The 24,127-nt window shown below is 35.7% G+C and overlaps 1 protein-coding gene across 1 annotated transcript in view; it reads right to left on the bottom strand.

Annotated features, from left to right (window-relative positions):
- Positions 1-8,439: 8,439 nt before the first annotated feature.
- LOC145687955 (protein YIPF1-like) overlaps positions 8,440-24,127 on the bottom strand; it is a 76,102-nt gene continuing 60,414 nt past the window's right edge. The window contains exons 7-8 of the mRNA XM_081761555.1: positions 23,162-23,344; positions 8,440-9,040 (exon numbers count right to left, since the gene is read on the bottom strand). Coding sequence (XP_081617681.1) covers positions 8,957-9,040; positions 23,162-23,344 — 267 coding nt within the window. The 3' untranslated portion in view covers positions 8,440-8,956. The remainder of the gene's footprint in view (positions 9,041-23,161; positions 23,345-24,127) is intronic.

Below are 24,127 nucleotides of genomic sequence, written 5' to 3'. Positions count from 1 at the left end.
CACAAAAAATAAGCAGGATAAACACATCAATTTATTATATGTAAAAGATGAAAATAATGATCACTTTTGTTGGATAAAGGATTTATCAAGATTAATAAGAAGTCAAGTAACAAAGCATAAGGAAAAATTATACTTTTGTGATAGGTGTTTAACAAGACATTTTAGAAATGAGATACAATTACAAGAACATGAACTATATTGTAAGGAGCATGAATCTGTTAGAATAGAACTTCCAAAACCATATAACAATCAAATACAATTTCAAAATTATAATAGATCATTGAGGGTACCATTTGCGATATATGCCGATTTTGAATGCTTGTTATGTAAAATGGATGTAGACCATAATTGTTCTAAAACTGTGAAGTATCAAAAGCATTTACCAATGAGTTTCTGTTATTACATCAAATACTCAAATGGTGTGTATAAAAGGCCTGTTAGTTATATTGGTTTAGATGCTGCAAAGGTGTTTGTGGAGAATTTAAAACAAGAAGCAATAGAAATAAAGAAAATATATAACAAAACAGTTGAAATGATTGACCTAACTAAAGATGAGGAAAATAGATATAATAATTCCAATAGTTGTCATATATGTGAGAGAAACTTGAATGATTTACCACCAGCAATTGAAAAACAAATAAATATGATAAATATGTTAAATAAGAAAATAAAATTCGCTAAAAATAATGATAGCATGGTTGGAAAATTAGAAGAATGGAAACATGAATTAGGTAAATGTTTGAAAAATATAAATATAAATAAAGCAAAAGTAAGAGATCATGATCATTTAACTGGAAAGTTTAGAGGTGCAGCTCACAGTTATTGTAACTTAAGCTATCGAAATCCTAATTTTATTCCAGTATTTATTCACAATTTAAGTGGTTATGATACTCACCTGTTTGTTAAAGAACTTGCTTATGATAAGAATGAAATAAAACTAATTGCAAATAATGAGGAAAAATATATAACATACTCAAAATATGTGAAGGTTGATAAAAAGAATGGAATTAATTTACGATTTCTAGATTCATTTAGGTTTATGTCAAGGGGTTTAGCAGAACTAGCAAATAACCTTACAAAAGAACAATATAGAGAAACGTCAAAGTATTTCACTAATGATTTATTAGATTTAGTAATTAAAAAAGGTGTGTACCCATATGATTATATTGACTCAATTGAAAGATTAGAAGAAACAAAACTACCTTCAAAAGAAATGTTCTTTAATAAACTTACTAACACCCACATCAGTGATGAAGATTATGAGCATGCGAAAAATGTTTGGAAGTCATTCAATATTAAAAATCTAGGTGAATATACAGAACTTTATAACAGGACAGATGTATTAATATTAGCCGATGTATTTGAAAATTTTAGAGATGTGTGTTTAAAGGCATATGGTTTAGATCCTGCTTGGTATTTCACTGCTCCTGGTTTATCGTGGGATTCAATGTTAAAGGTGACTAAAATCGAACTAGAAATGTTAACTGACTATGACAAAATATTAATGATTGAAAAAGGTATAAGAGGTGGAATTTCACAATGTAGTAAGAGGTATGTAAAAGCAAATAATAAGTATATGAAAAGTTATAATAAAGATGAACTTTCAAAGTATTTAACTTATCTAGATGCAAATAATTTATATGGATGGGCAATGAGTCAATACATGCCTTACAAAGACTTTAAATGGGTTCAACCTTACATAAACATAATGAATATTCCAGATGATTCAGAAACTGGCTACATATTAGAAGTTGATTTAGAATATCCAGAATACTTACATGATAAACATACAGATCTACCATTAGCTCCAGAAAATGTGCCCACCAGGATCGAAACAATCAAAATTATTAACAACGCTTTACAATAAAGAAAGATATGTTATTCACTATAGAAATTTAAAATTATATATGTCACTTGGAATGATATTAAAGAAAATTCACCGAGTATTAGAGTTCAAGCAATCAAACTGGTTAAAGGAATATATTGATCTAAATACAAATATGAGAACGCAAGCTAAGAATAATTTCGAGAAAGATTTTTACAAGTTAATGAATAATAGTGTATTTGGTAAAACAATGGAAAACATTAGAAAGAGGCCATCAATTACTTTAGAATGTGATCCAATGAGGGTGGAAAAGTTAATAGCGAAACCGAACTTTGATTATAGAACAATATTTACTGAAGATTTGTGTGCGATACATATGAAAAAAGAAAAATTGATCTTCAACAAACCTATATATGTTGGTATGAGTGTGTTAGATTTATCAAAACTATTAATGTATGACTTCCATTACAACATTATGAAACCTAAATATGATATTGATATAAACTTATGTTATACGGATACTGATAGTTTTATATATGAAATTGGGACAGATGACTTCTACAAAGACTTAAATGAAATGATTGATTTATTTGATACAAGTGATTATGGAAAGGATAATCAATATGGAATACCATTAGTAAACAAAATAGTATTAGGAAAGATGAAGGATGAAAACAATGGTAAAATAATGACAGAATTTATTGGGTTAAGGTCGAAAATGTATGCCTTTAAAGTTGAAAATAAAGAGGAGAAAAAAGCAAAAGGAATAACAAAATGTGTAGTAGCAAAAGAGTTACAATTTGATGATTATAAGCAAACCCTATTCAATGATGTGAAAACATATAAAAATATAAATCTAATTCGAAGTTGTAAGCATGATGTGTATACCATAGCTGTAAATAAATTAGCTTTAGATTCGAATGATGATAAAAGATATATATTAGAGGGTGGTGTAAGTACATTAGCTTGGGGACATTATAAGATATAGTTAAAATGTATTTATGTGTAGTTTAGTTTTAGGTCATATTTAATTAACTTTTATGTATAGTTTAGTTTAGTTTTAGGTCATATTTAATTAACTTTTATGTATAGTTTAGTTTTAGGTAAATTTAATTAACTTTTATGTATAGTTTAGTTTTAGATAAAATTTAATTAACTTTTATGTGTAGTGTAGTTTAGTTTTAGGTCATATTTAATTAACTTTTATGTATAGTTTAGTTTAGTTTTAGGTCATATTTAATTAACTTTTATGTATAGTTTAGTTTAGTTTTAGGTCATATTTAATTAACTTTTATGTATAGTTTAGTTTAGTTTTAGGTCATATTTAATTAACTTTTATGTATAGTTTAGTTTAGCTTTAGGTCATATTTAATTAACTTTTATGTATAGTTTAGTTTTAGGTAAAATTTAGTTAACTTTTATGTGTGGTGTAGTTGATAGGTGTTAGTGAGTAATTATGTATAATTTAGTTTTAGGTAAAATTTATATTTTTGTCATAAAAGTTGTTTTTGTAATTTTATCCTTAGACATAGGCAACCAGTAACGTGTTAGAAAAAAATTATAAGAAAATAGAAACCATTTACCGTTTGAATTTTGAAAATCGGTTAATATTTGATGAAGTTACAGCAAACTCAAAATTTCGGGAATTTTTTACGGGTTTATTTTTGAGTTTTCGGGAAAATGTTATTCTTTAAAAAAGTGTTAAAATTTTATTTTAATTATGGTAGTATTTTTATTTTTTCGATTTGTTGAAATTTTGTGGAGATATTGAAAAAGGGAAAAGTATCCTTTGGGTTATGCAGCCATTTATGCATTTTAGAAAATTGGTTATGTTATTAGTATTCATTTGCCGTTTGAATTTTTGAAATCGGTTAATTAGGAGCCGAGGAATTAATTAATAACGTTATTTGGGGGTGGCACTGTAAGTGTTGCCAACTCACTTTTAACAATTATCATATTTATTAGTAGTGGGGTGAATTCATCCCGATATGTTTTAAAGCGATATCTTGAAAAAATAAAATCCTGGAACGTTCCGAAAAAATATATGGAGTTGGATACACTGACTTTTTCTTTTTTGAACATTAATGTTTTAGCTATATTTACCATCTAGGTGACTATGATCAATAAGTTACTCACCTACTCAATAGATGGTGTGGCATGTAGTATGTTTCAGAGTAATAAAAGCTAGAGAGTTGCGAACAGATTTTGTATCAAGAATTTTCTTCAAAGTGATGACCGTGAATCGAAAAAAGCGGGACTGACAAGAAGCTGTGACACCTAGGACAGACAGCCAGGACGGACAGTTTTGGTGTTGTTATTATTACATACTCAGAAGAAAGAGAGAAGGAAACTGAATTGTAAATGTGTGCGTGTGTGTTGTGTTGGGTTGTATAAATACAGGCGGCAAAATGCTAAATTCGTTATTTTTTATCCGATTTTGATAATTCAAACGGCATTTAAAAGAGTATGTATCAGAGTTTAAAACGCAATTGTTCATTCTTGTTAAATGTTGTTAGATTTAGTGATTTTTTTGTTTTTGTAACTAGATTTAATGATTTTTTGTAACCAAATTTAGTGATTTTTTGAAGTCAAAACCGGTTATAACCAGATTTTGTAACTAGATTTAGTGATTTTTGAAGTCAAAACCGGTTATAACTAGATTTTGTAACTAGATTTAGTGATTTTGTAACTAGATTTAGTGACTTTTTTGTAACCAGATTTAGTGATTTTTTGTAACTAGATTTAGTGATAGAATGCATTAGAAGTTATTATGAGTAAGATAGAAGTTATTTGAGATGTGATAGAAGTTATTTGGGAAGTAGGGAGTGCGGTAGAAATTATTAGGGGTAGTTTAGAAGTTATTTGGAGGTAGGGGGATGCGCTATTGTTATTAGGGGTGCGCTATTATTATTGATGGTGTGCTAGATTGTTATTGGAAATGATGAAGTGGCGCAGAATCCCCACCCCACCCCTACTATTATGACCAGGCACTGACAAATATAAAACGAGTACATACCTTAGACTTATGATGTAAAATTTATAAGGGTAACCAAGAAAGTTCTGTCGCTTTTTCACTCACCACCTCCGAACATCGATATGTCACCTAAGACGTGCCTGGAAGATCAAAAATAGTCCCCATCAGCATCGACGACTTCCTGCCAACGTTCTGGAAAGCTATGCATTACATCGCGGTAGAAATTCGTGGGCCATGAAGCGAAGAAGGCATCAAGTGATTTTTACACCTCTACTAGGGATTGAACTGGCGTCGTCCTCTGGGATTGTCCAAGGAATGGAACAGGTTATAATCGGACGGTGCAATGTCCGGGGAGTATGGCGGATTCGTCCAAGGCGTAGAATGATGTCCCGAGTCATCCTATCAACGTGGAGCTTACCGTTGTCCTATAACAGGAGGATCCCTTTGCGATTAAGAAGTTCTAACTCCAGAATTTTGAGTTTTTCTTGAACACGGCTTAACTGCTGACAGTACACAGTTGCATTGATGCTCTGACCAGCTGGTGTAACGATGTGCGCTGGTGCTGGTTCCCGATGCACGGTGCCGCGAGCACTCCATCAAACGCATGGCAGGACCTACTTCTGGTGCAGTGCTGGTTTGAGCTGTTTTGGAACCGGTTCATGGGATGCTAACTAATGATTGACAGGGTCTTGGAGCTTCGTACAGGACCCAGTTCTCATCACATGTCAACACCCTGTCCAGAAATGGCTCCTTCCTCAGACAAGACAGCAAAGAAACAAAGATGTCACGTCCTTTATACTTGCTAAACTACCGCTACACTGTCCGCGTAGTCATGACACCCTCACCAGAGGCCTGGCATATCTTCCGCCCCACTGTAGCGGCATTTGACCTCAGTTTGTAGTCGTACAGCATACACGCCCTTATGACGGTCTGTGGAAGTCCCATGTTCACTCTGTCTTTACGCAAGTTCACGTTGTAACTGACCTGCCACAACCAAGCAGTATGTTGGATATACCCACACCAACAACTGACCTTCGCCTTATCTCCATTCGCATTCAACTCTCGGTGTGAGGGCCAATGGAACACAGGCCTCCACAAAAAAGCGACAGAACTTACTTGGTTACCTTTATAGGTACAAGTCCAGTAAATCAATAACTTATATTGGTTAGCGAGGTGGGAACTGAAAGAAGAAAGAACGCCACATTATATGCCCAGTAACAGTGAAGCATTGGAGCACAGCACATCGTGTTACCTCAGTTCGCAGTTATTACGAACCTAAGTCTGTGCCAGAAGTGCGAAAGTTTAATGTTGGTTGACATGGTAAAGTTCTGTCTCGGAACACCATATTGGCTTGGGCGAAGAAGTTTGAAGAGATTGGTAGGTGTTAGATGTGAAACATGGAGCTCCAAGAATTGTTCGAACTCCTGAGAACGTGGAAAGACCAACATTAAAATTTCGTCTGCAAAAACGTTGCACTTCTGGAACGGACTTAGTTTCGTAATAACTGCGAGCTTAGGTAACACGATGTGCTGTTGCCCAGTGCTCCATTGTAACTGATCATATAACGTGTTCCTCTTTCGTTTCCCATTCCGCCAACCAATATAAGTTATTACGTTTGTGCAATATTGAAGGTTTTTTTTTTTTAATCAATCAGGTCTGGTCCCAGCTCCGGCACGATGTTCTCTTCTTAGTAAATTTTGCGTCGCAACTACTACCGACTTACGTAAGCGAAGTAGTTCTGTTTCTCGACTTGTACTGAAATCATGCACTTCCTGTACTCGTAGTGAAATCCTAAGTATGTGTACCTACGAATATACTTATCTCGTTCTATTTGTCCATGCATGTACAGCTCACAGATGACGAGAAGAACCCTAAAACAGGGGTAGCGGGGAAAGGTCAACATGGTCTAGTCCATTTTCGGTTTTTGAGGTGTGGTGTATACTTAGATGTCGTCTGCTACTCCGGGTAGTTATCTGTGTGCTATTCCGTGGTGTCATTTGAAACCCCCCGTGCGAAAAGTGGGCGAGCCCATACCTACGTCACACTACTTTTGCTAGGGTTCTTCTCGTCATCTGTGAGCTTTACTTACAAGATAACTTGTGTAAGGTAAATGACTTAAGTACTTGGAAACAAATTCCAAGACAGAACTACATAGCAGTTTTTTTTTTTTTTTTTCAGATAAAGAATTAGTTAATTAATTACAATTGAGTTTTGAAATATCCAAATGTTTCTTTTCACTGTTCTTGATAAGTCATTTGAAGAGTAATGAACTAAAAATACAATCATGTGAGTCCGTTACATCACATTCATTGTTCTCCGTATACACTGATACTATAGCGGCCTTAACTTGTAATGCTGAATAATAAATGTGATATTGTAAGTTTTTGTTTAATATGTATAATTGAACTATGTAATAATCTGACGCAATGTCACTTTAAAAAATACAACTTTCTGTTGGTATCGCAGAGTATTTCTAACAATGTTCCCCTGTTGTTATTTGCATCACACCGAATTTCAGCGTTTATCTAGGAGTTTAAAAATTACGAGAACATTTCAAGACAATGCTCCACCCTGTATATTAAGAATATGGAAGCTATTTTGTTTATTGTTATATTACTTACTTTTGTAACTGTATTCTTTGTGTGTTTCACATACTTTCAAATCAGTAGAAGCTCATGTGTGTGTACGTGGTTAAGTGTTTGGAGAGAGCTGCAGAGCCTTAACTTCAACACGAAAAATAAATGTTTTTCTCATAGAAAAAAACATTAGCTGAAAAGAAAATAAATACATACATATATCAAATTAGTAAGTAAAACACAGAATATGGTAAGAACTTACACAAACACACTGTCTCTGCTTGTTTACTTACCAATTTGAGAAGCTCGTAACATAAAATCCTTTTAAGATGCTGCAAAGAATTGCGTTCTGGAAGCATTTGGCAATCGATCAGTCAATTGGCTAGTTTTCCATTCTCTCTCTCTCTCTCTCTCTCTCTCTCTCTCTCTATATATATATATATATATATATATATAATATAGAGTGTTCTAAAAATGGCATCCACGGACTACAGAACACTATTCTACAAGTCAAAATAAAGCGAAATATATATATATATATATATATAATTGTACAGTTTTCTGGTCCTTGTCTGGAGACGCAAATTGCACTATGTGGCAACGCCGCAGATATAGACCCATACAGTATATCTACAAATCAATCAAATAGTAATATCAATTCTTTCCAGATGGCAGCTAAAGTCGATAGCCGTTGAGACTAGCACCATATATTAGCGTAACTATCGATGTAACTGCTTGATAGATTCGAGGAGCAATGCTAATGATTCCAAGTTAATCTGCGACGTTGCCACATTGTGAAATTTTGATTCCCCATAGCGGCTGAAGGGCACCCCGGAGGGTATACCATAATATAGTATTTTCGCTTTATTTTGGCCTGAAGAATAGCGCTCTTTGTCCGTGGGCACCATGTTTAGAACACCCTATATATATTCATCCCTAGCAGGGAGTCTCCAAGAGCTTCACCCGACGATTTGTAATTGGAGAATCCGGTGGATTTCATACGCAATATGTAAAATACCACAACCTTTCAAGAGTTTTGTAGTAATGTACAGAACACAAACATATATATTAAAAATACTTTATTGAACACATAATGAATACAGAAAAGTGATCCCAATACTACCAAAGATAAGAGTGCAAAACAAAAGCACTCACACTCTTTTGTGGATCACACCGCTGTAACTTTTTATACGTTCTTTACACCTCGAACACTATTACAAGGAGTTAATTTGCTCCATATACACAAAAGAGTATAAGCACTTCTTTAAATGTTGGCAATTTCTGTCTAACATAATTCATCTTGAACTCGGAATCATTAACTTACTTTTATCACGTAATTGTGGACTCAAATACTCACTCAGCTCAGCGTAGTTCCTTTCGTTCTTAACAATTAGTAATAACATAATCACTGATAAATTTCTCTATATATTGGTCACGTTCCGTCACGTCACCATCTTCAAAATATTGTCTCTGCACAAAATACTTTCACTTCTTAAGACTAGAAACAATAACAATCTCAAAGTCATTAAAAACTCAAACTCAGCGGTCACCAAAAGTGTCTTGAAAAATACTTAACTTCATTCACGTCGTATGCGTAGCAACACTGGTAGATGGAATTGGTGAAGATGATGGATACTCCATGTCTGGGGTGTGAAAGAAAAACAACTGAAAGTACAAAAGAAAAAAAACCCTTAGTTACTGAACGATCTTTTTCGATGATAAAATACAATCATATAGCAAATCAATCTATAGACGTCAAGATCTTAAACTACAACGGATAACCTACTTTTATGAATCCAGATGGTTTCTAGTTATTAAATTATTTGACCTCGAAGGGTGGGGAGGGTTGAGTTGAGTTTAGTTTAACGTCCCTCTGAGCCGCGAGGGTATATGAGACGGGACCTACCTGATTAACGTGGAATCCGAATCACATGAGCTCCCGCCGGGAATCGAACCCGGGTCTCCCACGCCGAAGGCGCGTACGCTAACCGGTTACCCACGAAGGAGCTCTGGGAGGTGATGGATTTTACAAGTGTCACCCATTTATTTTTTTGAAGCGTTGGACGGAAAGGCACGAAAACTTGGAATATGGAAGCCTCTTGAAACACTGATAATTCACTTCTATGAATTTCAATATGCCGAATGCAGGACGATGGAGGTTCTTTTTTCTAGTATCTTTGTGTGTCCAATTTTCACGTAAAATAACTGTAGATCTTTTGCGTCACGACAGATAATGAATTTTGGACGTTTCACATTGGAAGAGAGTAAAAAATGTTACTACATACTAGCTGAACCAGCACACTCTGCACAGCGCATCATTCACATATCAGCACAAATCTCCTTGTCATTCCTCACAATATATGTACATGTCCCTTTACAGACACAAGTGAAAGACGTCTTGATAAAAATAGGCAAGGGGTAACATACAGGGGAGATTTTTTTCAATATCTCGCACTGTTTGCAAGATTTGAGCCTACTTCTGGTTGGAGTTTCTAATTCATGTATGATCAGTGTTTTCTTTCTTCTTGCATGCACTACGTAATAAGCAAATACACACACACACAATTAATTATATCAGTAATATACGGTGTTCATTGGGCAAAACACTCCAAAGAATAAAGATTCATCTTAGACTGGAGAAATGGTTATCCTTCTTTTTTCGTTATCATTTAGCCATGAAACAAACGCCTGAGAGATATACTAACCCTGTATACAAATTTGTGATGTTGGAATCTATAACTCGTAGGATATTATTTTTTTAATTTCAATACTTCCACTGTACCCCTAAAAAAATGTAATAAAAGAAATAACGGTCATTTTTAAATATTCAATTAGAACTGAACAATCTACACAAAATCTGCAATCGATCAGTGAAAATGGCATCTTTATAGAGCTTGCGGTTTCCGAGATATCATTGTCGAAAGGATTGGAGAGAAACATATAAACTTTTCTTTCAAGACCTATAACCGCTACCAGGTTATAGAAGGATTTTTGTGGACACTCTGTATATTTCGTAAAGAGACTGATTATTATTTTCAATTTATACTTTATTCTGCAACGCACATAAGTTCTTTCTTGGTGGGAATTGCTTCTTTCCCACACAATTGGACAAAGAATTCTTTCATCGTTTTTTCATATATATATTTAAAACATTGCTTTTGCTGAGAACATTTCAGTTAGTGACTAACCATTTCAGTGTTTCTCCCTGACTCATTATATACACAGTATATATTCTATAGTTATTGGGAACTGAATTAAGTGCTTTCGTTAATCGCTTATGGAAACATTCCAATAGATTAGAGAAATACGGGCTGACCAGATGTTCAGTAGCCAAAGTGGCACCAGCCTCACAGTTTTCGTAGTTCGTTATCTGTACTTTCTCACGCCAGTGTTATCGCCGTGTCTAGTGCATTATAGGCAGTTGACTAAAATTAACATAAATTGTTTTCTATATTCTGTTTGTATGTGCATACAGGTGAGTTAACCGAGTGATTTTTGAAATGAACTGCCAACACTTTTCTGTTGACCATTGCAACCCGTAGCTTGAGCTTGGATGCTCGGAGAGTTTGACTCCAGGTCTGGAAGATGCAACCACGCATCTCGCGTTGAACTTCAAACATAAGTTGTGTTAAGGGGCACAAGCTATTTAGCCGGTGAAGGACGATTTCTTACGGCTAGCCCCAATCAGTGAAATCCCAGGTCCTCAGACCTTGTGCGTTTAAAATGTTATATACGCGCCCTCCAATATCTGTATTCCATTGTGGAGATCTTCTTTTGTGTGTTTACTGAAGATTCACCTTTACGCTGCAGGACTGTTCAGCGTAACAACTGGATTCATCGTGGGACGATCCAGACAACTTTTCCCCAGTGCGAATCCCCCAAGTGTGTTAATGGTGTGAGCAAAGTATTTATAGTGATACCTGAATTATAATCATATATATAGAAAGGGCTCTATTTCCCGAAAAGGGCAAAGCGTAATTTCAGCGGCAAAATTTATTAGTGTCCAGTGTTGTATTCATTTCTCTTCGTTATTTTTTTTTCAAAATAGTGTTCTAATAAATAAGTATAGTGTCATTTAATTCAGTGTGTTTTCGTTGTTTGTATGAGTGATGTTTGTGTGCGTTATGGTCTGGATGACCGTCTGATCGTCCGTGAGGTTTTCGAGACGAGACACCCGAACCTCTCGGCGCCTAATGCTCATCTCATTATTGAGACCGACGAGCTTTTTGGGAAACAGTTTGTAACCTTTCTTGGAGAGGTCTTCGTCGTCCTGTCCAGGTAAGTTAAAGTATCAGGAGTATACTTATTGGTAATACCACAAGCCGAGGACAGCGAACAGAACTATAGGCGGTTACAAATAAATGACAGCCCGAACATGGACCCAGACCTCCAGCCGGTTACAAATAAATGACAGCCCGAACATGGACCACGAACTCAGGACCGGTTACAGACCAACATACAAACCTAGCATTTTAATATATAAATTAGTGCGTTTCTTTATTGCGGAAAACACTCATTTTTGATTGCTTTTTATTTAAAGCAAAACTTCACGAAAGTGTGTTTAAACATAACTAATCAACCATCTCATTACCATTCTGCTTCCTTATGGCTCAAATTAACAAGCTTGTTTCATATATTTTTGTTCTAAAAACAATTAGTGTTCTAAGTTTGAACCAGAACTTTGAGACAATATATAACAAGTTGGGGTTTCATAACCTCCTAGAGAAAAAAAAAACTAATCAAGTTAGTGGCTCATATGTAGTGCAAACCTAACTCTTTCATATACTAGCTTTATCTTCAAACTACACATTGTCTCACGATATTTCAACAAGTTTGAGGAAATGATAATGGTTCAAATGCCAATATCTATAAAGGGGAAACGGAAGAGTGGCCAGAGCCTCTTGATGGGACTCCATTCTCCCACCAACACTGTTGTAGTTATAATTACTAACTCACCTAAATAATGTTCCTTTATAGCTGTATGTGTTTTATAACTGGTATTTCAAATGCTTCTCGCGGGCACTTATCTTCAGGGCTTAGGCTTAGAATGTATTCTATGCTGGTCTGGTATGCATATAAAAAATATTTATATCTATATAAATATCTATATAAATATCTATATATATTTATATCTATATAAATAAAAATGACAGTGACTTCATATCTCTTGAACCACGCGACCGATCTCGATCAAATATGCCAGATATATGAGGTTCGAGCGTTGGGTGCTTTCTTTATCGTTTCACTTTGACGTTGCAACGTAGGGTGTGGGGAGATATATATATATATATATAAAAATGATCGAAAATGACTGATATTAGAGAGTGCTACAGTAATAGTAATAGTAACTGTCTAACGGAACATATTACTCTTTTTATTTTAACCCAGCGAAGCGGGTAATTGACGCTGGTATAGTATAATTTGGTTAATGCACTAACAACTAATCAAACCTGTTGTTTTGCATTTTTAAGGAATCTTATATTTGTAATCTTCTGCGACTGATTTGGCAACATTGTACATACAGAAATTTAAACACCGTTGTCAATAAGTGTTCAAATTGAACTCTATTTTTTTTTTTTTTTTTTTTTTTTGTCATATTTTTAATGGCTAAAAGTTGTATAGTTGGTAACCATCGTATTCCAGTCCTTTTCAACGTTTCCTTTTTTTAATGTTTAATAGCGAATTTATTGTCCTTATACAATAAGCTTCAAATGCGTTCCTTTCAATATTACAAGTGACTCACTGTAGGACTTTTACCTCCAGAACTGTATGTTTTGTAGTTTGGGGATGTTTTTGACAATCCTGTGAACAACTGTATTAACCCTTATCCGGGCAAGACATTTTTGTAACGTAAACGGGCAACCGGGGCCTGTGAGGCCCAGTATGTATTTTAAGTGCAGAACACTCAAAATTCAATGTCTGTTGTCACTTACTATTCAGACTAGTCTAGAATGTACCGGTATATATTTTTGTCAAGTAGCGAAACTTCGTGTCACGCTTTTGTAAGCCGACCAAGCAGAATAGCAAATCCGGTCCAGACATTTTTGTAACGTAAACGGGCAACCGGGGCCTGTCAGGCCCAGTATATATTTTAAGTGCAGAACACTCAAAATTCAATGTCTGTTGCCGCATACTGTTCCGACTAAAGGTTACAATAGTCACGTGTTCAATATATAATTATGTGACAATTTGATCTAATATTTGACAGGAATTTCACTAAAGTTATACGGGGCCTCCTAGGCCCCGGTTACGTCAGGAAAAGATTTTCAAATTTAAAAAAAAAAAAAAAAAAAAAAAAAAAAAAAAAAAAAAAAAGCTTTACCAACTCGATATGTTCATGATTTTAACTTCGACGAAAGACATAAGAATTCAGTATTTTATGTCTTCGAAATATGTATGGTTATTGAGAAACTTTAGAAAAATGAAGCTACTGAGCCTGGGAGGCCCCGGTTGCCCGGATAAGGGTTAAACAAAATTTAAGACTGTAAATCAACATGCACGGCAGTACATGGCAGCCAAGTTCCGCGAAGAAAATTAGTCGGAAATGAAAACTGGCATGCACTGCTGTAAGCACGTTATACACGAACAAGAGTTTAGGGTAAAATCGCCGATTTCGAGGCTCTGTAAAAACGATTCTATTAAGGGTATAAATATAAGGTTTAGAATTTAAGGCGATATGGGAGAGACGTGCTCATAGACCAAATCTCACATTCCTAGCTTCAACCATATTCGAGTACTGGACCCCTAAAATATGCACTTTTCAGGCTCACTGATTCAAATTGATTAGATACTTTCCAATGAGATAGAGACGTGAAACTTTGCATAAAGGTAACTTATAATGACTTAAGTATGGAAAACGTTCGAAATTTAAGGAATATACTGTGGGATTATTTTTATGGGCGAAAAACCGTCTGTAGCCATTAGCTACTTCTTAATGAGATGAAGATGTGAAACTCTCCATAAACGTACCTTATAACGTCCTGAGTATGAAATTTGAGGAATTTGCTATGGGGAATTTTTAATGGGCGAAAAACTGCCTTTACAATCAGAAATCGGGAACGATTCCGTTATTCAACACACCATGTACATAGTGATAATATTGTCAATCGTCCGAGTAGTAGTCGCTAGCGCTCTCGCCTTCGATGCGAGCGGTCCTGGGTTCGATTCCCGGTGGGATCACTCGGTCGACAAAGTGTAACACGCTTTCTCAGGCCAGCCACCCTGAATGAAGTTTTCCTGGGTTTCCCTCATTCACACCAGGCAAATGCCGGGGTGGTACCTAACTTATAGGTCCCAGGCCGCTTCCTTCCTTCCCCAATCCTTTCTTCCTTCCCTTTCCCCGGAATGTGTGCACGCCGAGGGACGTCATCCCTCAAATCGTGACAGGCTAAATGGCCTTAGATGCCGACAGCCCAGAAATCTAAATCCTACATCAATCGTCCGAGTGTTTGAGTGGGCTAAGGCGCGTACATACTGTCGTAAATTTGGTGGTTGGAAAACCAGACAAGGAAAGTTAATATTTTTGCTTTTTTCGCTGAATATTTTTCCTTTATTGCAGTCATTGGTATTAAATAGATATTGAAATTAAATTGATAAGTACGAGAATGTAGAGGTGGGGATATTTAGAATTAATGAAGTTTTCCAAGGAAAGAGGAATCCAATCGGTCGAATTTTATATGCGATATGTTGGTGACAAACATAGTTAAATTTATAAGCTATTTAAAAAAATGTATATCATTAGAAGGAAAACCCGAGGCAGTATGAAACTGCGCAACATGTGCGTCACGTAATGAACTCTGTAATTTCACAATGTGGAAGGGTAGAGAACAACTAAGTATGTTGAAACACCAGCCATGTCTAGTGATGTAGCATCGAGGATTCAGCATCAAGGATTTTGGGGCCCTGTAGTATTTAGGCAATGAAAAATCAGATGTTAGCGATCGTGATTTTGTAGCTCGAGTAAATGAATTAGAATCTCGTTTGAACATAACTCTCTGTCAGGTATTTAAATAGAAGAACCCTCCCCGCCGGTCTAGTGAATAGCATGTTGTTGCCTTTGTTGTACGGGATCCTGGGTTCGATTCCCAGTGGGAGGGCCCTTGCGATCTAATGTTGCATGTGGCACATTATGACCCCTTTAAAAATGCACAATTCTAAATTTCTATCCAACAATATGCCACAATTGAGAATCCTAATATACGATATTGATATGGTGAACTACAAAAAGAAGTGAAATTTGAACAAAAACACCAGAGGTGCAAAGAATGCAGCCAAGTTCTTCAGCTTCAAAAAAGTGCTGAGATGAGGATGGATAAGCCAAGTTCCTTGGCCACTGCATCTGAAACGAACACTGGAACCTGGCGCGAGGTGTCAAGGAAAATTATGTTTAGGAGCCTTAGGAATAGTGTTGGTGGGTGTAGTGGGTTTAGGGATTCGAACTTTAGAAATATTAACTTCGCTAATGCGCTGAGGCACATATATATATAGTGCAGTAAGATTGGTGGTTCGAAACCCAGACAAGGAAAACTTATAATCCTCCACGAAGTTTCAAGGAAAATAATGTTGACGAGCCTTAGGGGTGGTGCTTGTGAGCGTGGTGGATTTGGGGCCCACCACCAGCCTTAGGGCTGAAATGTCCCGGCCGTGAAATCTTGGTGGTCTAGGAACAGACATCTTGGTGTATTCGAATATGATTTACACCTTGCACCAAGTTCCAATGTTCGTTTTTGATGCAATGGTCAAGGAACTTGGCTCAACCATCCTCATCTCAACACTTTTCGAGGCTGACGAACTTGGCTGCACTTTTTGCACCTCTGGTGTTTTTGTTAAGATACTTTATTATAAATTTTTAGGCCATACATAAAATAACAGAAAAAAAGGGTTGAATTTGGACATTGAAAATATTGTTTAATTTGGCAACATTGTACATACAAGAATTTGAATATAGATCGGTTGGGAGACATAATAATATTCATCGTAGAAGATTACAAGGATAAAATGAAAATGTAATTAAATCTTAAATCCTACAGGTGCTTACGCCTTTACGTTATACAATCAGAATATACGCGATATGTTGTAGCGTGTACTATACTTCAATGAATCCTAATGAAGGTATTAAAATCAGTTTTTCAGTATATTAACTGCTTGAATATATGTAAGTGCATGTAACTAAACTTCAACGGTTTCAGTAATAATAATAATAATAATAATAATAATAATAATAATAATAATAATAATAATAATAATAATAATAATAATAAACTCCGTGCCCTCCTCTTTCCTAGTTTGAGCGTACAACTGCGCTATGCTTGTGTAATAATAGTGGTTTTAGGTAGTGGTCTCATGAAGAAACGATACCTTTAAAACCACTGAAATGTTCAGTTACAAATTACTGTATCTGTTGTTGTATCTGGTAAATTAGTAGCGATGATCTCTTTATTTTACTGTCTTCACTTATTACGTTTAGCTTGCTTGTTTGTATACTATGTTTGCCTAGAGCTCTGTATGACTTGCTTTTCTGTCTTAAAACCTATTACCTTACTATTCGAGTTCTAACCTAGAGTGCTATGAGAAAACAGCGGGGGAGGGAAAACGGAAAAAAGGCATCAGCTGGAAGCGATCAGTGTTGCTAATAGTAGTTTTTTTAAGAAAGAAAAGAAAGATGTGTCTGAACCCTAAGAACATTTTTAAATTCCCCCTGTGTAGAAGGATGAAATGATTACAAGTACTGTTCTCTACGGTAGCGCATCGAAAGCCTACAACATTCAAAGGTATGCATTACCTGGAGCCATCATGGTTTAATAACTGCTGTGATACAGCGAAGCATAGAGAAGAAAATTCTTTAGACGCGAGCGGGAACAAAATCCAATGTCACTCTACACCATAGTGTTCAGTATAGCATTGCAATGTAGAATACATCGCTTAACCAGTCTGTCCTCGCCGTACCAGCACATATGGATGCAACCATAATGGTGCAAATAGAAAAGTTATTTGTCCAAAAGAGATGTCATGCCATTTAGCCCGCCATATGCAACGTTCTTGGCACCTCTATAGCCGCAAACGCCGCAAGTATGAAGAGGAAGCCGCAGCTATGGGCGCCGAAGAAAAGTGCTCCAACACTTCAGACAACGTCGAAGCGTACAAAAGGACACTGGTCGCTGTACAATCCTACTTGAATTACTGTGCAGGTGTTCGTGATGTAGCTGTACGAACCATTAGCATCCTTCAGTCTCTCTCCTTTCTCGAACCATCGATTCTATTTTCGAATCACTGTAGTTGATTCCGTCCAACAGAGGCTCCAATTCGTGGAAGAACAATATGAACTGTCGGTATCTTCTGCGATCAAATGCGGAAACCTAATGGTATTGGTGTTGATGCATATTACAAATGTCGGGCCATACGAAGGTAAATAAAATACATTTCACCCACATAATTGGTGCTCTCTGTTCTTCACTAAGTTGCTGTTTCTAGGGAGCGTGGCCGGTGAACGTCAAGAACAGCGAAGTTGCGACGCTAATGCTTTTAGTATTCTATACATTCTGCAAATGTGGGGTCAATTGATGTATCCTTTGCGTTGCATTTTAATGGCCAGTACAGTAATTCCGAAGAGTCAAGTATCAAAGATTAGGAGCAAAAATGAGACTTTTATCACACTACACATCCCCATTTGAGCGGTCAATAAATGGACAACGATAAAATGACATTTCTTTTTTTATTTATTTATTTATTTTTTAAATAAAGTTTTGACTTGAACATTTATAGTTAATAAAATCTTTCCGACGAAGCTTATGCTGATTTATCGTGAGTGCGATGATTGTCCGAAAAAGAACTGAGTGCATATTCTACGAAGTATTAAATAACGGAATAAGTTAACATAAAGTGTAAGTATGAATTTCACACACATATCTATAATTGGAACTCGCCGCTAGTCTAGTGGCTAGTGCGTGTGGCTTTGGTGCACGTAGTCCCGGGTTCGAATCCCGGGGGGCAGCACAGAAAATTCAATTTCACAATCATTTACTTTCATTAGTCTAAAGGGCACAACCGTGAGACGTTAAGATCAAAATTTTCATTTCATTTCATTTCATTTATGTCAATAGTTGACTAGAGTCAATGTAGAACTATCCAGTCAAGATTCATCTAAGTTCCTACTACAGTGAAACCTCCGTTAACGGACACCTCCATAACACGGACAAATTTCTTTTTGTCCCGACTAAACTTTACGTATTATTAAAGGACAGAGACCTGCGTTATACGGACACCGACAGGAAATATTCATAGTTCATACGTGTTTAGCGATAAAATATTTCCTGCAAATTAAAAATAACTCTCCGACACAGTACAGTAAATAGAAAATCTTTTCCTAACAAACGTCTTTGTCGTAAGTCAATGGCATGGTAAACCACACAATACAGAACAGTTGCAAGCTGCACATGCAATTGTTTTCTCGGTCCAGAATAAATTGCTTTCTGGTGGGAATCCGAGGAAACCTTCAAGGAATTAAAACTATCGTGGGTTGTCTCAGTCGTACGGCCAAGGATTTTGTGTTAAACTCCTTTCTTTTCCTGACAAATTCATTTCTCTCTTCCTTGGGGTTTGCATCTTACCGTGCAACTTCAAACATAGATAAATAAAACATTGTGGGCCTTATGCAGAGTCGTTTTGACGCGTGATTAGTGCCATGCTAAAGAGTTCGACTAACGTGTGTTTCCTACAGCAGTCAGGCCTTTAGTCAACTAAAAACAGAGAATTCGTGTTATTATTTAGTTCAAAATCTGCTTATCGTCGCGAATTTTGTCGAGGAATTTCAAGCTTAAAATACATAAAAATATAATCATGCCTGTTGTTCTGTATGGTTGCGAAACATGGTCGCTTACTCTCAGGTAAGAACGTAGACTGAAAGTACTTGGCAACAAGATTCTGAGACGAATATTCGGACACAAGAGGAGCAACAATGGGGAATGGCGGAAACTTCATAACGAGGAACTACATAACTTATAAAGTTTACCAAACATTGTTAGGGTTATCAAGTCTAGGAGGCTCAGGTGGGCAGGTCATGTTGCCAGAAAGAAGAAAGTAGGAATTCTTTCAAAGTCTTCACTGGCAGACCAATTGGAAAACAACCATTAGGAAGACCTAGGCGCAGATGGGAAGACATTATTAAGATGGATCTCGCAGAAATACGAATACAAAGCAGAAACTGGATCCAGTTGGCTAAGGATAGATGCCAATGGAGAGCTTTTGTGAACGCAGCAATAAACCTTCGGGTTCCACAGGCCATAGAGTTAGTTAGAGCCTGTCTATTCCACCTGTGCCCTCGGAAACTATGCGAACTAAACTTCGGCCCTGGCGGATGAAACTCTCCCTTTGCTTAGGGAAAAGAAGTGAATGACCTCAGCTGTGTTGCCAATTTGTCATTGAGTCGTTTGGTCTTGACAGAGTAAAGATCGTAGGCTACTTAGAGTGGCTAACAAGACGAAGTACAGCGAAGTCAATGAAAGAATTCATTGTGGCGACGCTTCCGCATCCAACAATTGAAAGATATCGGCCGCACCAACTTGTCCCTCCTCTTTCGAGAGAGGTACGGGAAATCACACATCGATAGCAGCGCCAGAAGGAGCACAGTTGAACTAGAAAGGCTCTAGTTTTAGTTTGTCAGGCTTTTAGTATGACGCTAATTATACGTCAAAACGACTCTACATAAGGCCCTGTGTGTTTTATAAAATTTCAGGAAGCAATATCTCCACTGTCACAAAGATTCGAAAATACCACTTGTACAGTATTTCGATATTAGTTAATATATACATTTATAACTAATTTATTCACTACGTAAGTTATAATCTAGATTTTTATAACCTCTCTGTAGCGAAAACTGCATTTACGGGTTATCAGAGGTTTCACTAAGTCCAATAGTTATATACTTTTTTTTTTTTAATTACTAACAGTTCACGATTTCATTAACATCCAGTGTGGAGAGATGCAATTTGCTATTAACAATTGCCTCTATATTTATTCAGATTTTGGATACTTAGGTTAGATAAACGTTTTTACCAAAATCATAAAAGGTAATAATAAACTGTCAACATATTTTTCTTTTTGAGACTATTTATGAGTTCACAATATACAGTGTGCTGTACAAGTCGATACCCAGCTTGGTCACTTATATCAACTTTTGTACGCTACTGTGCAATTGAAAGAAAGGTAAAAAACCTGTTTACCAGCCCTATACACGATTAAGATATACAAGGCTGTTAAAATATACCCAAGCATACTTCTGAATACCAATACTGTATTACAATATTATTCAAGAAATATGCGCTACTAGTTAAGTATTGTATATATATAACACAACCTATCAGCAAAAAAACTGTATTGCACGAAAAAATTTTAGAATCCTATGAATTCCATACATTTAAAACGTTACTAGGTGAAACCTATCGAGAGCGGAAACAATTTTTTTTTTTTAAAAAAAAAACTTTCATTGGCAAGCATTGATAGCATTACAATTAAAATATTTAGTTAGCTTTTATGGTTGAACCATGTCTTCCTGATTATAATTTCGTAATTTTTAAAGTATTTTTGTACTTTGGTTACAAAATACAGAATGTTTATTTCAAAGCAACATTGCAATAAAATAGGTCTTATGTATAGCTACTGAACAGCATTGCCCTATTATGGTCAAATATCGAAAGAATATTTTCAGTTATTAGCACTAGTTTCGGTGAAATATCTTCCTACGGAGCAAGAAACCACAAATAAAAAAATAAAAAAAAGAGCTTTCGCAGAACGTAGGAGATAAAGCTTCTACAATACGAAATTTCACTGTCCTCTGTTGACGAAGATTGGAAATATCTAAACAAACGACTCACAAATCATGTATATGAATATTGTATGAGAGCAATAATGCCAATTAAATGATCACTGAAGTTATAATTCGTGCGGATAACGCAACAGAATTCGATGTTGCTTGAGAGCAACAGTGTCAAATAAAGGGTTAATGTTTAGATACATTTGTTGTACAGTTCCTAGAGAACGTGCAGATCATAATACAATAATACAAAATAAAGGCATTAAAACATTAATAACAAATGTTAAATAGGACATTTAGATAAAATAATACAACTGAGAAGAATTAAAAGGAAAGAAGAAATCTTTACGTCTCACGATAATGCCGCGTACTCTAAAGGACATTGTGGTGATAAGAATGAATGAAATGGTGTAAGTAAAAAAGCGGGAGAACCCTGAGAAAACTCACACTCGGTGTTGGTCCACCACAACGACGTACAATTAATTTTACCAAAAGCAAGTATATGCACAAAATAATAACGGACACTACTAATACAGCAGTATAACAACTAAAAATATATACTAGCAGTGTGATGGGGAAGAAAAAAAGAAAAATAAAACAAAAAAAAATCTCAAACACCGTCACGAAAAAATAATGATCAATTATGAAGATTTCTTCAGAAAGATAATGTAAGATTTTTTATCTCAGGCAACTTTACTTTTTCAACCACCCTTTCCTTAGTTAAAAAATAAATAAATAAGCGTACATGACTTTCAAAAATGATCTAGTTAGAGAACTTCAAGAAAACTATTAGTATGCTATTAATGAAATTTGTACTTTACACAAGTATATGCTTTATTATGCTTCACGAAAACGATTACAATGAGAGTGGCTAGTTCATTTTCTGCGATAATTATTCCTTAGACTTAAAAAATTTTTCCGTAACATTTCTTATTAGTATTATACTTTTACAAAATGTAGGCTATCATTCAGTGTACATGTTGAAAAACTGAAACAAAGCTATTAACATACGCAAGTAAAGCTATTCAAATAAATGTTTTTCATGATAAATTATTGCTCAAATATAAAATTAAACTATTTTACGTATTATTTTCTTCTCGGAATCAAAGTTGTTCTTCAAATAAGGATTTTCATTAAGAGCTTTTCACAAAGCTCACCCATTTCTTTATTCTTTTAAATTTTTTTGTGAATAACGCAGTGACAATGAAGAATATAAAAATATGTAGAAATTAAGCAAGATAGTATGTTTAAAAAAAACGTTATTATATGAATTTATAAATGTTCTAATTATTTGGGGTCTAATAATTGAAGCGCTTGGAGGATAAAGGTGGTATGTGACAAACTGAATATGATGGGAAAATTGACTTTCACAACTTTGCCCGTTAACATACCATCTTCATCGTTTCTAAATATCTGCACTAGGACGAGGACTCACCAAATACTGTGTTAGATAGTATGAGTAGCACATAACACATGCATGAACAGCGAAAACGCAACATTTCGAAAAATGTAACATAAAACCTTTATCCTCCAAGCGCTTCAATTATAACGTCATAACCTTCACCCCCCAAATTCCTGGTCTATAAGAAAAGGTTTAATAGCGTTTTGTAGATACCACTTTAACGGTTATTAATTTATTTAAAGGTGTTTGTCCACCAATAAGTTCCTTGACGCGAGTTGGGATCGAACCAGGAACCCCACGTACCAGAAGTGAACGCTCTACCATTGAGCCACCATATCTCCAACGATATAAAGAGCATTGAGAGATGGGATTTTGACAATTTTACTGTACCGTCACGTTCAAACAAACTTGAACACTCATTTCCATTTTAAAAACTCTCTTTTCTTTGCAAATCTCATCTAAGAATAAAAATATTCAGCTCCCGAGAAAACTATGTTCATATTATTTTTCTTCCCTTTTTTAACATGACTGTAAAGAAAGTATTTACTTAACACTACATGTAAATTAATTTACTTACCATAAATCCCAGGGCCAGAAGAAGATGAACGACAAACACGGTGAATATCAGAATTAGTACTACTTGGCGGCTATCCCTCTGGACAACTGGGCCCATTGTCATCACAAGCACTGTTCCTGACAATACTCCTCCAACAAAAACTAATATCCAGCGTAAAAGTACAATTGGGATTATCCAAAGGATCTGAAACAAGGTTTGTAGTTCATTACAATACTGAATGTTTACAAAAATACTATTTATTTGTAATGCACTGGAAAAAAAAATTGAATATCAGCGAGCTTCTTTGCCAGGTGACAGGAATGAAAGGTAATACAAGATCAGTAGAAATAAAGTAACATAGTCATTTGAAAAACACTATGTTTTGAGTTAAAGAGCCACACCAGTGCTACCGCTTCTATCTACCTTGCACCGAATTCTGTTCTTGCGCAGTGCTGCCAGATTCCGACTTCCCTGTATGCAAAACAAAATTTCAAAACTACGATCCAACTTATCGAATACAAACTTAACGAAGAGATCATTATATCCACGCATGGCTTGCATCAACTCTTTTTCTTTTATATCACGCAAACAATCGATTTTCAAATGCTGCGACTGGAGCTTCTTCGTGGCTGTGGAGTTGGCATATGCGCCTTTGGTGTGGGACACCTGGCTTCAATTCGCGGCGAAAGTTCATGTGGTTCGAATTCTACGTTAACATGTAGGTTCAACGTCTCATATAGCCTCGTTACTAAACTAAACTAAAATTCAACCAACTCAAATGCTGAGATTACCCCGAAGTAGAGAATTAGTTTCTAATATTTACAATGTGTTCCTTGATTCTAGCAGTAGTCTTCCTTTTAACACACTGAAACCCAAGTCCAAGGTAGACGAGGGCAGCGGCGGCAAAACTGCAAATATTGATGCTCAGACATTAATATTATACTATTATTATTATTATTATTATATTTATTGAGATATCCTTGAGAA

The sequence above is a fragment of the Thermobia domestica genome, chromosome 6 (genome assembly GCF_964235325.1).
Source record: "Thermobia domestica chromosome 6, izTheDome1.hap1.1, whole genome shotgun sequence".
Lineage (NCBI taxonomy): Eukaryota > Metazoa > Arthropoda > Insecta > Zygentoma > Lepismatidae > Thermobia > Thermobia domestica.
This window is presented reverse-complemented; position numbering and strand designations above follow the sequence as displayed.